General features: G+C 36.6%; 1 protein-coding gene across 1 annotated transcript; it reads left to right on the top strand.

Moving 5' to 3' along the window:
• The first annotated feature begins 1,365 nt into the window (after positions 1–1,365).
• Positions 1,366–2,523, top strand: LOC125585970 (G-type lectin S-receptor-like serine/threonine-protein kinase SRK). The gene is made up of 5 exons (XM_048755714.1): positions 1,366–1,497; positions 1,611–1,821; positions 1,911–2,139; positions 2,224–2,368; positions 2,467–2,523. The coding sequence occupies exons 1-5, from the start codon at positions 1,366–1,368 to the stop codon at positions 2,521–2,523; spliced, it is 774 nt and encodes a 257-aa protein (XP_048611671.1).
• The last annotated feature ends 11,460 nt before the right edge of the window (positions 2,524–13,983 follow it).

Raw genomic sequence — 13,983 nt, 5'->3', positions numbered from 1 at the left:
TACCGGCCCTTATAGACTCGCGCCAATAAGCTGTTCGGTTCATTATACAATTTCCATGCTTGCTTAGCAAGCAGCGCCTGATTGAAGTCCTCTATGTCCCGAAACCCCAGTCCTCCTTTGTCTTTTGGCACACAGATTTTCTTCCACGCAATCCAATGAATCTTTCTCTTCTCTCCATCTTCATCCCACCAAAAGCTAGCCATAGCACTCATAATTTTTTGACAATGGTGTGTAGTTAACCTGAAGCATGACATCGCATAAACCGGAAGAGCCATAGCAATAGATTTGAGGAGAACCTCCTTTCCGCCATGGGAAAGCTTTTTCGCAAACCATCCTCGTAATCTCTTGTTTAGTTTCTCACCAATAAACGCAAGTAGCTTCTGCTTTGAGCCACTGAAGCACTCCGGAAGGCCTAAGTACTTCCCATCACCGCCCTCATTATCAATGTGAAGTAGCTCAGCTATCAGCCTCTTCATAACTGGGTCTACTGCAGCATCAAAGGTAACAGCTGATTTTTGAAAATTAATGACCTGACCAGATGAATCTTCATACAACTTCAAGCACCGTAGAAACTCAGTGCACTCACTCAGCCTAGCTCTGCACAGGAACAGGCTATCGTCGGCAAACAAAAGATGCTGAACCGATGGGCAATTCCTTGTCAATTTCATACCCGTTATAAGCCCTTGCTGCTCTGCTCGATTCATCACATGTACCAAAGCTTCGGCGCAAAGGATGAACAGAAAGGGGGAGAGAGGATCACCTTGTCTAATACCCCTCTCCGGCGTTATATGACCAAATTCTTCTCCATTCATCAACACCGTGTATGACACTGAGCGGATACAACTCATCACCCAGTCTATCCAAAGTCTGGCAAACCCCATCTTCATAAACAGAGTCTCCAGAAATATCCACTCCACTCTGTCATAAGCTTTAGACATGTCTGTCTTTATAGCAATATAATCCTCTCTACAGTTTGGATTTGTTTTGAGACCATGGATCATTTCATGAGCAATGAGGAGATTATCTGAAATTAGGCGACCAGCTACAAATGCTCCCTGGGTGGGTGAGACAATGCGCGGCAAAATCACCTTAAGTTTATTACTCAACACCTTTGAAATGATCTTATAAGCCACAGAACATAGGCTTATTGGTCGCAGATCCTTCATGTGAGTCGCATTAGGTACCTTGGGTATCAAACAGAGCTGCGTATGATTCCAATCTGACGGCATAACTCCCTTCTTAAAAAAAATATATATATTTAAGCAAAAGAAATTAAGATCATGCATGCATATATGTTTTAATTGCATACGTACATCTTTATAACTGTTTTTGTTTTCTTCTCTAAATTTTGTTGAAGAAATAATGATGCCAAGGGAAAGAGAAGACGCAATAGAGGATCAACTATCTGTCCCAATGGATTTTGCGATGATACTGAATGCCACACACAACTTCTCTCAAGAGATCGGACACGGTGGATTTGGGTATGTGTATAAAATTGTCCTAGCATTTCACATTTTGCTGCATGCCTGCATTATAGTGGTGTGTACCATGTAGGGTTCTTTTGCGTCTTTGGGTCTTCATAGTGCTTAATTTATGGTATGTATGACCAGGGAGTGTTAGCCAGCGGGGAAGAAATCGCTGTCAAGAAACTTTCAGAAATCTCGAAACAAGGGTTGGATGAGTTCTGTACCGAGGTGAGGTCTATTTCACGCCTTAGACACATTAACATTGCCCGCCTGTATGGTTGGAGCGTTTACAAGGAAGAGAAGCTATTGATATACGAGTATCTAGTGAACGGCAGCTTGGAGCGTCATTTATTTGGTTAGCAGTTTTAATATATGATTGGGAATCATATGCATATATATATATGTCAAAACAAGATTGATGATATATTCTGGCCGGTTTGGTAGGTGGTGGTGAGCTAAATTGGCAAACTAGATTTCATATTATCAAGGGTGTAGCTAAAGGCCTAGCATATATCGAAGAAGGGGGATACAATCTGATTCTACACCGGGACTTGAAACCTGATAATATCTTACTTCACAGAGATATGACTCCGAAGATATCCGATTTCGGGTTGGCTAGAATGTGTGCAAGGAGCGAGAAGGAAGTTTTCACACAGCATACGGCTGGAACGCAGTATGTAATCAAAACTTTATATTTTTCATCTCTGAAATAGTATATATATATTTTTAGTATAGGTTTTGATTCTTTATGATTCAGTGGCTACATATCGCCAGAATCCCTGTTAGATGGCATATTCTCATCTGCGTCTGACGTCTTTAGCTTTGGAGTTATTGTTCTTGAAATTGTTAACGGGAAAAGGAACAGATCATTCTCCTCTTCCATTGGCTATCTTCTCGGCTACGTAAGATTTTTAGGATTGATGTGTTTTGTTTCTTTGAGATATAGAAGAATGGAAGAAACAGAAACAACCCATTGTGTTTTCTTTGTTTTGTTGAAAAGGCGTGGAACAAATATAATGAAGGAAACTGGAGTGAAATCATTGATGAGAAGATTTAGACAAGACTGTGTAGAGTCTTGGCAAGTGTTGAGATGCATTGAAGTGGGACTCCTATGTTCTCAATATTTTGCAAGGGACAGACCAAAAATCTCCCTGGTCGTGGCTCAACTCCAAGAAGAAACAATTGAGATTCAAAAGCCAAAACGCCCTGACTTTTACCCAATTGATGAAGGCAAAAGTGGGATTCCTTCCTCTTCAAACTTGCAGGGAGAATCTTCCACATTACTTCCTATACAGTTGCCGCCTACACGGTTTCAGACATAGATGCTCGGTGAATTCTCAATTACTTACGATTGTATTTGGAGGACCTCCAAGAAAATAACAAATCTTTGCTGCTGATTGTAGCTGGAACTTGGTGTATATCCTTTTATATTTATTTTTCATCTTTCATTTAATAACCTGCTTAGCTTACGACTATTGTGTTGTTCTTATTTCTGTATTTTTCCACATTGTTCTTTTCCACAAGTTTTTAATTTGGTTTAAAAACATTTTACCAAAAAAAATAGTTTATTTCTATATTTTGTAGATCAGCGTTGTCTATTTCTGTAAAGTAGAATATAATAGATATATTATTGTGTTCTGTTTGATAAGAGAATACAATATGCAAATATATAATGCTAACTTTCCTAAACACTTAATGTAAATATGCTAAGAATATCTTGAGATTAACTTGTTCTTCAAGTTTTTCCTTTTAGTCTTGAGGGTCTTCGTGGGTTTCACGGACTTCACAGACTTGGTCCGTAAGATACATATCTTCCGGCCCAATATATCTCTAATAATTTCTTTCTGTATTTTTTTTGTCAATGTCTGTCTTAAATTGGAGCACATATACATAAGTAAACAAAAATTAAGCATATACCTAGGGATGGCAATTAAGGAGCTGGACCGCGGGCCTGGCCCGTAAAAACTTGCTGCGGAGCGGGATTGAGCCTCCATTTGGTAAGCCCGCAAAATTGCGGACCTCGTGGGACGGGTTCAAAGCGGGACGGGTTCAAAACGGGACGGGTCGAAAGCGGGACGATCGAAAGCGGGATGGGCTACATGTTAACATGCGGGATTTTGAAGACCCGCAAACCTAAGTCCCCATTTATGCTTTCATCTAAAACAGAGAGAGAGAGAGAGAGAGAGAGAGAGAGAGAGAGAGAGAGAGAGAGAGAGAGAGAGAGAGAGAGAGAGAGAGAGAGAGAGAAGGCGATTCGACGTTATGTAGCTCCAGTGATAGTGGTTTCAGGGTCGATGATGCTTCCGGGGTCCCAAGTGCCTTCGATCTGTACCGGTGGAGTTCGAGTCATCATAAGAAATTTGAAAACTCACTTTCCATCGAAGAAGAAGATCTAGTTCCCGTAATGGGTTCTTTATAGTTTTGCCTATATGTATTTATTCACATTATCATACATTTTGGAGTTTTAGGTTTCAATATATCTTTAACTCACTTCTATTGTTCTTATTCGCAGAAGATGAAGTTGATGGTGAAGAAGAGAAATCTCCATCTTTTTGTCGCTCGTTGGTGATAAAGATGAGGAACAAGAAGTGTGATTGGTGTTTTCTTTTTATTTATTTTTGGGATTAGCATCTTTGATATGGTGTTGGTTTTATTTAATTTTGGATTCATAAAACTAAAAAATTTGTTATGAACTTATGAGTTATAATATTTGGATTCAGCAACTAAAGTATGATTTATTTTTAAAATGTTTAGAGTCTAACAAAAGTAAATAAACTAGTGTTTTGATCCAACTAAAATCTTCAACTAACAAGTGTATTGCCTTATCCGGTTCAATCCTTGACTAAACTCACTTACTGATGCGTCATGTAACTGATAAAGCGTCCTGGATCATGTATTGAAGCGTTTAGGAGCCATATCTTCGTTTGTAATTCTATGTCCCGCGGACCGATCCGCAAAGGCCTACATGTTCTGCGTTACGGGTTTGGTCAGCCATTTTAAGGATCGCAGCCCGCGCGGACCTGACCCGCCATGATCCGCTCGAAGACGAGTCCGCTGCGGTACGGGACGGGATGGAATATATCAACTATTTGACATTCCTACAAATCTGATTATCACTCGGCGAAATTGAAACCCAAATATCAAACAACGGAAATAGAAATGAAGCCTTCGGATCTGACATGCAAAACAGTTACCAAATATTTCTTTAGATCTTCATCGAAAACGATCTATATAATCTGAAGAACAAAAGATTGAAAAAATAACCTTAAGAGACAGGAATACGAGAAGTCCTTGGTGGATCTTACGAGTTTCCAACCAACGGTTTGATTTTGTTTCCAAATCAGATTTGTTACCCTCATCGTTGAAGATCTTCAAGCCATCGTTACAGTCTTTACCGGTATTGATATTGATTTCTGAACCTTCAATCGCCATGGATGGGGATGAAGCGTCGATTTGTTCCTTTCTATTCTTTTTTCCTTCAATCGCCATGGATGGGAAAAGAAGCGTCGACAGATTTGGTCTTTTTTCCTTTTCTGTTTTTTTTTCCTTTAAACATAGATGTGTCCGTCCCTGACCACCTATTTGGTCGGTGAAATATTTTATTTGGGCACTAATACCAAGTTCAAAAATAATTAATTATTCAACTATTGTTAATATAGCTGTATAATAACCAAAAAAAATAAGCAGAAAATTATTTTAGTATATTCTTTTCTGAATATAATTTAAGCATTTATAAAATAGTTGCATTTTTTATTGAAAATATATATATTTATTAAAAATAATATACTAATTTGTGAACAGTTTAAATTATACAAAATCTCTTTACAAAAATAAATAAACAAGATAATAAAATTTATTTATTAAAGTTATACAAATTTTGATGCGTAAAAAAATAAAGTTTAATTTTGTGAACATAAATGTTTCATTTAAAATGAAACATGATAAAGAAAAAGATAAAAAAAGTTATATAAAATAAAACACAAATATATGAAAATATGATATTTACTAAAAAAATTCCGTTTATAGAAAATTCGGTTTATGGAAACTAAACCCGCGCTTTGAAAGCGCGGGTCAAAATCTAGTAATATATGTTATTACTGATACATATATACATAAATATGTTTAACGTGTTTCTTTGGTGTCACATACTATGAACAAATCCCTATCGTACTTTTACATATATACATAAATATGTTTTACACGACATTGTTGTTTGATTTTGGTTTAAATAATAATTTTGGTCTTTTTCTGAAGAATGTACATGTTTACAAACAACTTTGATTTGCAAAGGTGGCAAGTTCCTGTCTATTTCATTACGTGCGGATGTAGTAGGAAAACTTGTTGATTTCACTAAGTTGGATGATTTATATCATAATCGTAAATAAAATGCATCATTCGGGCCTTTAAGTATCTATACTACTAAAAAGGAAAAATTCTTAAAAAATCTACTTATGCAAATTTTGCTGCACCCTTTCGTTTGACCCAACTTTTCGTATATAAAACTAAATATCATAATCAACCTTTATTATAGCAACATAATTGTGGGACCCTTACCTAAATTAAATCGATCACTATTCATTTGGTTTTACTTTTTAATCGATCACTGCTCGTAAGTAATAAGTTATTACTAATCAACGTGAAAAAGTCATACAACAACATTGATTTTTTTTTAATACTAATTACTTCCCATTTCTTTTTTCTCAGATTACCTTTACAAAACAGGTTAAAGAAAAAAAAAAAGAAAATTAAACACGATACAAGGCAAAAAGGATATACTTTCGAATGTCATACATAATTACATTATCTAGCTCATCAATATTTTAAATATTGTATGTCAAAAAATTAATGTTTTAAATACCGCATACAATATTTTATTTTCTAATTCTTATTAATGGTTTAAATACCTATAAATTAAAATGCATAACATTAATACAATTAGTTTACTTAATATGACAAATTAAATAATTTATTCATTTTTATGTACTATTATAAAGTATAGTAGAGGTTTAATCAATTAAAAAAAATATCATAAGATTTTTCTGGGTTTTTTATGGATCAATCGGTGTCAGTTCACATGTTAATGGTGGGTTTTATGGTTTACCATATTTTGAATTAATAGGTTTTTATTAAATCCGAATTTTGTAGAAACATATCAGTTCGTATAACTTCGAATAGAGTACTACATGAAGAACACAAACCAATCTTGATTATATACAGTCACGGAGTTTATTGGTTTCGACTGCCGGTCCGGAATGGATATAAAAACACTGCTTATATCGTAATTCGTATGTAAACCAAATATTTATCTACTAAAAAGTTACACAATTTGTAAAATGATAATGCTATCTTTGCACCATTTAAAAGTAGATGCACTATTAGTCCTAATCATTCGGTTTTGGGTTGAGTATTTTGGTTTTGGTGTTTTGGTTTTAGAATTTAGGAATCATTCATGTATTTACAAAGTTTAGTTTGGTTTCAGGTTGGTTATTTTGGCTCTTGGTTCGGTTCAGTAGCAAAAATTAGGAACCAACTAATATGTGAAAAATTGGGTCCAATTCAGTTTCGATTGGATTCTGGTTGTGTGTGTAATTACGGATTTATAGATTAAAAAAATATTAGATAATTTGGAGTTTTCAGTTTAAATATCAGGTAATTCAAGTTTTTCGGATAAAAAAATATTGAATAATTCGAAAACTTTTAATATTTTGAATAAAAAATATTCGAATAATTTGGTTTTCGAATAATTTGGTCTATAAATAGTATTTTAAGATATTTGGTTATTTAGAAAGTAAATATAATTAATATTTGTAAGTACATAATTTGTATTTTAAAAATTCATGTACCCATTTAGTTCTCTATTCGATTTCAACTTTTCGGTTTCAGAGATATATGATCTGCTCGGTTATTTATAATATTCAGTTAAATTTTGTTTTCAGTTTTTTCAGTTTGGAATAATTTGGTTTGTGGTTCTGGATATGTAAAAATCTACACAATATTTTATATAAAAAAATTATTTAAAAAAATTATTTAATTTCAAAAACAAATCTGCAGTTTTCAAGCGCGGTTCAAAATCTAGTATCTTATATATTAAAACAGAAGTCACAACTTTGATTCATGTGTGATTTTTTTAAAAATGGACCTAATGGACCTATTCTTAGTCATGTTACATTTAATCTATAATCTTATCATTTAAACTAGGTGTTTTCCTGCACCATGTGCAGTGATAAATTTTTTAAAAGTTAAATTATATTTAAAATGCAATTTATTAATATTATATATTTTATTATTTTTGACTAATATTTAATATAAAGTTGATTATTTAAGCATAAAATTAAGAATTTTTTTTATTTTAAATTACATTTAATAATATATATGTAATATATTTAAAATTCGAATCTTAGATAAATTTTTTATCTATTTATTTTGGTTAAATGTATTAAATCAAATTGTATAAATTACTAAAAATCATATAAAAATTGTATAGTTATTAAAAATTATAACTAAGCAATATTTATAAAATTTGTAGATATCTAAAAGAAACTAATGAAATTACGATTAACAATTTATTAATTTTTAAAAAAGATGTAGAAAATTTTGAAAATATTAGTAATAAAAATTGTATAATTATAAAAAATACAATTAAATAATGTATTTCGAAATTTATAATGCATATGTCAATATATTTATTTTAGTGATGATTTATGAATTATTATCGTATTTTAAGAAGTTTAACAAAAATATAAATCAACATTAAATGTAATGTATTAGTTATTGCTATATTCTATAAAGTGTACCAAAAATATATGTCAGTAATAAATGTGATTGTCCATGTTATATTAACTGTAAGCCACGTCATCAAACTTGTTAGTCATGTCATCATTTTTTTGTAAAAATGATTGTAGATAGGACATATGGCAAAATCACTTCGCAAATATAGTCTAGGGGATTTTAGGCATACCAGAAATTTTTATTACGCTATCAATAATTGAATTTAAACAAGGGCTTTTTGCAAAAGTGACTCAAAATTGGAGTCAAACAGAAAACTAACCTTTTCTTTTGACTCTTTTTTTTTGAGATTTTAACCCCACACCTGCAATTTATCTACGAAAATGCCATTAACATTTTTTTTTTTTTTCGAAAATGGCTTCTTTACTGTCTCAGCCTCATCTTCTTCAAGTATTTACAATATTGCCACTGCAATGAATAGTGGCAACAACCTTGTACGAACTGTTTGGAGCTTTTAATGCCCTTTAATGCACGTAAATCTCTTTACACTCTCTCTGTTTCAATTGTTATGAACTAAAAACAACATTTTTTTCACTTTCTCTCTATATTCATCCAAAAAACTCAAGCTTTTGATTCAAAATATGGGTTATGGTTGACAGAGCCATATTTCTTTCGTTTTGACTTACGGTTGCTTTCGTTTGAGGTTCTGGGTGGTTGGAGAAGACCCTGTGTGCAAACGAAGTCATCTCACCTAGTTTAAGGTACGAATTTGAATTTTTTTTCAAGATCTGTTCGCGTAGAAGTCATCTGTATGTAGAAGACTTACTGATGAGTCTTCTGGTCAAACGGACGACTTAAATTAAGTCGTCCAGCTTTGTTTGTTAAAAAAAACACTCCAGACGACTTATATATAAGTCGTATACGAGAAACGGGCTAGTTTTGCATTTGACCGAATCGTGTCAGATCTTTGACTATTTCTGGACGACTTATAATTCAGTCGTCTCTGGGAAAGTTAAAATTTCAATATTTTATGAAAACTGGACGACTTACGTGTAAGTCGTCCTAGGTTAGTTTTGTAATTGAAAAATAAAACTTGAAATTTAACTTTCTCCAGACGACTTAGCTGAAAGTCGTCCAGCTAAACGACTTAATTTAAGGTCATCCGGGATAAGCAAGGTTTGACCAGAAAATTGGGAAAAATTCTGGACGACTTTGCTTTCCCCGGACGACTTTAAATTAAGTCTTCTGGAGGGACGACTTTATATTAAGTCGTCTGGTTAAAGTTAAATTATGAAGTTTTATTTTTCAATTACAAAACTAACCTAGGACGACTTACACGTAAGTCGTCCAGTTTTCATAAAATATTGAAATTTTAACTTTCCCAGAGACGACTGAATTATAAGTCGTCCAGAAATAGTCAAAGATCTGACACGATTCGGTCAAATGCAAAACTAGCCCGTTTCTCGTAGACGACTTATATATAAGTCGTCTGAAGTTTTTTTTTTAACAAACAAAGCCGGACGACTTAGAATTAAGTCGTCCCTTTTAATTTTCAATTGCAAAAGTGACCTCTTTAGACGACTTACCTCCGAAGTATGTAGGTAGTCTTTTCATTGATCGTGTTGGAATCATTGATGGGATAACTCCGCAGCATATCACTGATGCAATGAGGAACATGTTTGGCATGGCGCTTGATTACACCACTTCATACAGAGCACTGTTATATGCACAAAGATTGGTGAGAGGATCAGCAGAAGAAGGGTATTCGCGTCTGGCATCATATCTCGAGCAAATCTCCATTGCAAATCCTGATTCTATCACGGCGATAGAACTTGATTCTATGAAAAGATTTAAGTATCTATTTCTCTCTTTTGGAGCTTCTATCAAAGGTTTTAAGTATCAGAGAAGGGTCATTGTGGTGGATGGAACTCACCTAAGTGGAAAGTATGGAGGAACTATGTTAGTTGCAGCCGCACAAGATGGCAATTTTCAGATATTCCCATTGGCTTTTGGGATCGTGGATGAGGAAGATGTACCTTCTTGGGAATGGTTTTTCACAAAATTGGCTAGTTGTATATCTCATGACAAGCCTCTGGTGATAGTCTCCGACCGGCACAAGGCCATTAAAAGTGCGTGTGATAAGGTGTTTCCTTGGGCAACCCGAGGAATATGTTATTATCACCTTCAAGATAACATTGTCAAAAAGTTTAAAGGGAAACATCTCATGTACTTGGTGAAAGGGGCTGCTTATGCTCACACGGTTTACGATTTTGACCGGTACATGGCTGAGATACGGAGTGCAAACCCGGAACTTGCAACGTTTTTGGAGAAAGCCGACGTCAGGCTATGGTCAAGGGTTTATTGTAAGGGGAACAGGTTCAACATAAAAACAAGCAACATTGCTGAATCTATTAATTCCGCACTGAAGCGAGCAAGAGGATTTCCGATTACGTTCCTGCTGGAGTTCATAAGGCAGGAGTTAGGAAAATGGTATTGGAAAAGGAGACAAGATGCTTTGAGTCTCACAACTGAACATAGCCGGGGTGTTGAATACTTGCTTGCTGTTCGAGAAGAGATAGCGGATACGATGACGGTCGAACCAATTGATGGATGGCATTTCTTTGTCAAAGGTGGCAAAATGGACTGTGTGGTTGATTTGGAACATGCAAAGTGTGATTGTGGTGTCTATGGAGTGGAGAAAATACCTTGCTCTCATGCTATAGATGCTGGAACACATGCTGGTTTGCATATCTCCACACTTGTATGTCCACTGTACTCAAAGAATTATCTGTATGCAGGATACTCAGAGAATATATATCCTATCGTGTCACAACATATTGAGGAACGAGAATGCTTTCCTCCAGAACTAAAGCGTGGTCGGGGGAGACCGAAGAAATCAAGATGGCAATCTTGGTTGGAGCTATCTAGGATGAGAGGACACAAACCCAGGAAGAAACACAGGGCACGGAGATGCTCAAACTGCAAGGAAACTGGCCATACGAAACCAGAATGTACACAACCAGTTGACTAGTTGTCCAGACGACCTAAATTTAAGTCGTCCAGTCTTGATTACCCGTCCAGACGACTAAAGTTTTAGTCGTCCAGTGTATTTTATTTTTAGACGACCTTCTACTAAGTCGTCCAGTGTATTTTATTTTTAGACGACCTTCTACTATCCCTTCAAGTGTATTTTATTTTTAGACTACCTACTTATAATAAGTCGTCCAAACCTTCTAGACGACTTATTTGTAAGTCGTCCAGTTGGAAAACCTTCCAGACGACTTATAATAAGTCGTCCAAACCTTCAAGACGACTTATTTGTAAGTCGTCCAGTTGGAAAACCTTCCAGACGACTTATTTCTTCCAGACAACTTATATTTTTACAAATCTATACAAAGACAAGTTGAAATACAAATACTTCGCTCGTTAAAAAATCATGTTCAAATACAAAGACAAGTTCAAATACAAACACAAATCTAATCATACATGCCCACGAACTTATCACCATCCACATTTTCTTTCAAATGCTGATCAACAAGCTCCTTCCATATATCCACCGCCATATTATCCCTCATTTTCTTCGCGTTGCACCTAGCAAAGTCTTTAGGGTCAAAGGAGACCCCAAGAGCATGACATTCAATGTACTTTACAGCGTACACGCCACAATCACCATTGTTGGCCGTGGGTACACCTTTCAGCGGTCTGTCATATTTGTATGGCTCCAACCCGTATTTGACCCGTATTTCGTCGGTGGCTGCGCACTCAACAAGCAGATAAGGGACCATCTGGAGAAAAGGCTCCATTATCGCATCTCATGCGTCTGGTACACTAGATGAAGGTATGCTGTCCCAGACGACTATGTGCCTCTTAGGGATCGATATCCAAATAGCAACCCAATGCTTGTCGTTCAAGTTCACTGGCGCATAGATATCATCAATGTCCTCCCCCCACTTCTTGTTTGATTGGCAAAATGAAGGTATTGATCCGTCATAAAAATCCGACGCCCCACCAGGTAGAACTCTTCCTAAACCTTTGTGATCAGGTTCCGATGTTTTGAAGAGCTGATACTGCTCTCTCCAAGACTGGGAAAAGTTGTGATCAAGGAAGCACATTCGCTCGCTCCTGAAAGCTTGTGGGTTCTCCTGATACCTCTGCCTTAGCACATTAATCCAAGCATCTATATGCTGCATATTAAATATAACAAGTTAGAAGTTACCAGACGACTTAAATATAACTCGTCTACGTGGTCGTCCAAGTAGACGACTTTCCAGACGATTTATCTTTAAGTCGTCTGGAAAGTAGTCTACTTGGACGACTTTGTAGACGACTTAAATCGTGTGCAGAAGACTTACGCAGTCTTCCAGCCATCCTCTGGCTGTCCGGAGGCTGTGGTACCACCTTGTTGGTGATGTACGTGGTTTGTCCTCGGTCTTAGTTGAATAATGACTGCAAACAAAAAAAGCAATCAGTTTTGGACGACTATATCAAGCTATTATGGGTAAAGCAATCACTTACGGATCAGTTTTCAACCAATCAGCGAGTTCCTTCAACTTATCTTTGTTTACTGGCGGAAATGGATTATAGGCTGCCACTTTATCTTTTTTTTTCTCTGCCGTAAAAGGAGATCTCACAGTGGGAGCAGGTTTCTTCGCTCGTTTACTCTTTGCACGCTTGTCCAATACAACCAGGCTCGGTTCTGAAACTGGATCGCTTGGCTCGGTGGAAGCGAGGCTCAGTTGTTGATCTTTGGAGGTGACACCATCTGCTTTATCCTCCGGCAAGATCTTATATACCGAGTTCGCCTCGGTTGCTGTATCCTCCGGCAACCATCTCTGCAATAAAAGTTGCACACAAGTTAACCCTGGACGACTAGTTGACCCTGGACGACTTAAATATAAATCGTCTGGACGACTAGTATCAAAGAGGTTAGTATCAAATCCAGGGTTAACTAGTTGTCCAGACGACTGTAAAAGTTGTCTGGACGACTAGTTGACCCTGGACGACTAGTTGACCACGGAAGACTTAATTTTATGTCGTCCAGGGTCAACTAGTCGTCCAGACAACTTTTACAGTCGTCTGGACAACTAGTTAACCCTGGATTTGATATTAACCTCTTTGATTTGAGGAGGCTGTTTCTTTTGAGGAGGAGGAGGAGGCTGTTTCTTTTGAGGAGGAGGAGGCTGCTGTTTGGTTTGATGAGGAGGAGGCTGGTTACTAACCACGGTTTCATTGGCATGAGGGGTAGCCTGTTTGTTACTACCCCCGGTTTCTTTGTCAAGAGGGGTAGGCTGTTTATCTTGAGGGGTAGCCTGATTGGTTAGAGGTGGAGGGGTAGCCTGATTGGTGACACCAACCTTCTTCTCCACAGCTTCCAATCTATCGGACAACTTCCTAAACTCCCTGATGCACTTCTTAAACCCTTGTTTCATGCAGTCAGTTACGCCCTTGAACATAATTTCCAAATCCTCTCTGGTCACCCCTCTAGCCTCTTCTCTAGCCTCTTCACTAGCCACTTTAGGAGCCTCTTTACGAGCTTTCTTCCGAGGTCTTGGATTGTCTTCCTCCTCCTCCAACACAACCATCTCTTTGGCTTTCTTCGAGGGAGTCACAACCTTAGGTTTTGTATAGACCTTAGTACCAGTGACTTCCCAGCAATCCATGGTCCACTTCCACGGTCTCCGCTCATACATGACTTTAATGATGTTCTCCGCGGGCAGGTCCTCAACATCAGAGTCCCATTTTGGCCACATTTCACTAATGTCCTTCTCAACAAAGTTGATCACGCGGGTCT

The sequence above is a fragment of the Brassica napus genome, chromosome C4 (assembly GCF_020379485.1).
Source record: "Brassica napus cultivar Da-Ae chromosome C4, Da-Ae, whole genome shotgun sequence".
In the NCBI taxonomy this organism is placed as follows: domain Eukaryota; kingdom Viridiplantae; phylum Streptophyta; class Magnoliopsida; order Brassicales; family Brassicaceae; genus Brassica; species Brassica napus.
The sequence above is the reverse complement of the archived record's forward strand: the minus strand, read 5'-3'. Positions and strand labels throughout refer to the sequence as shown.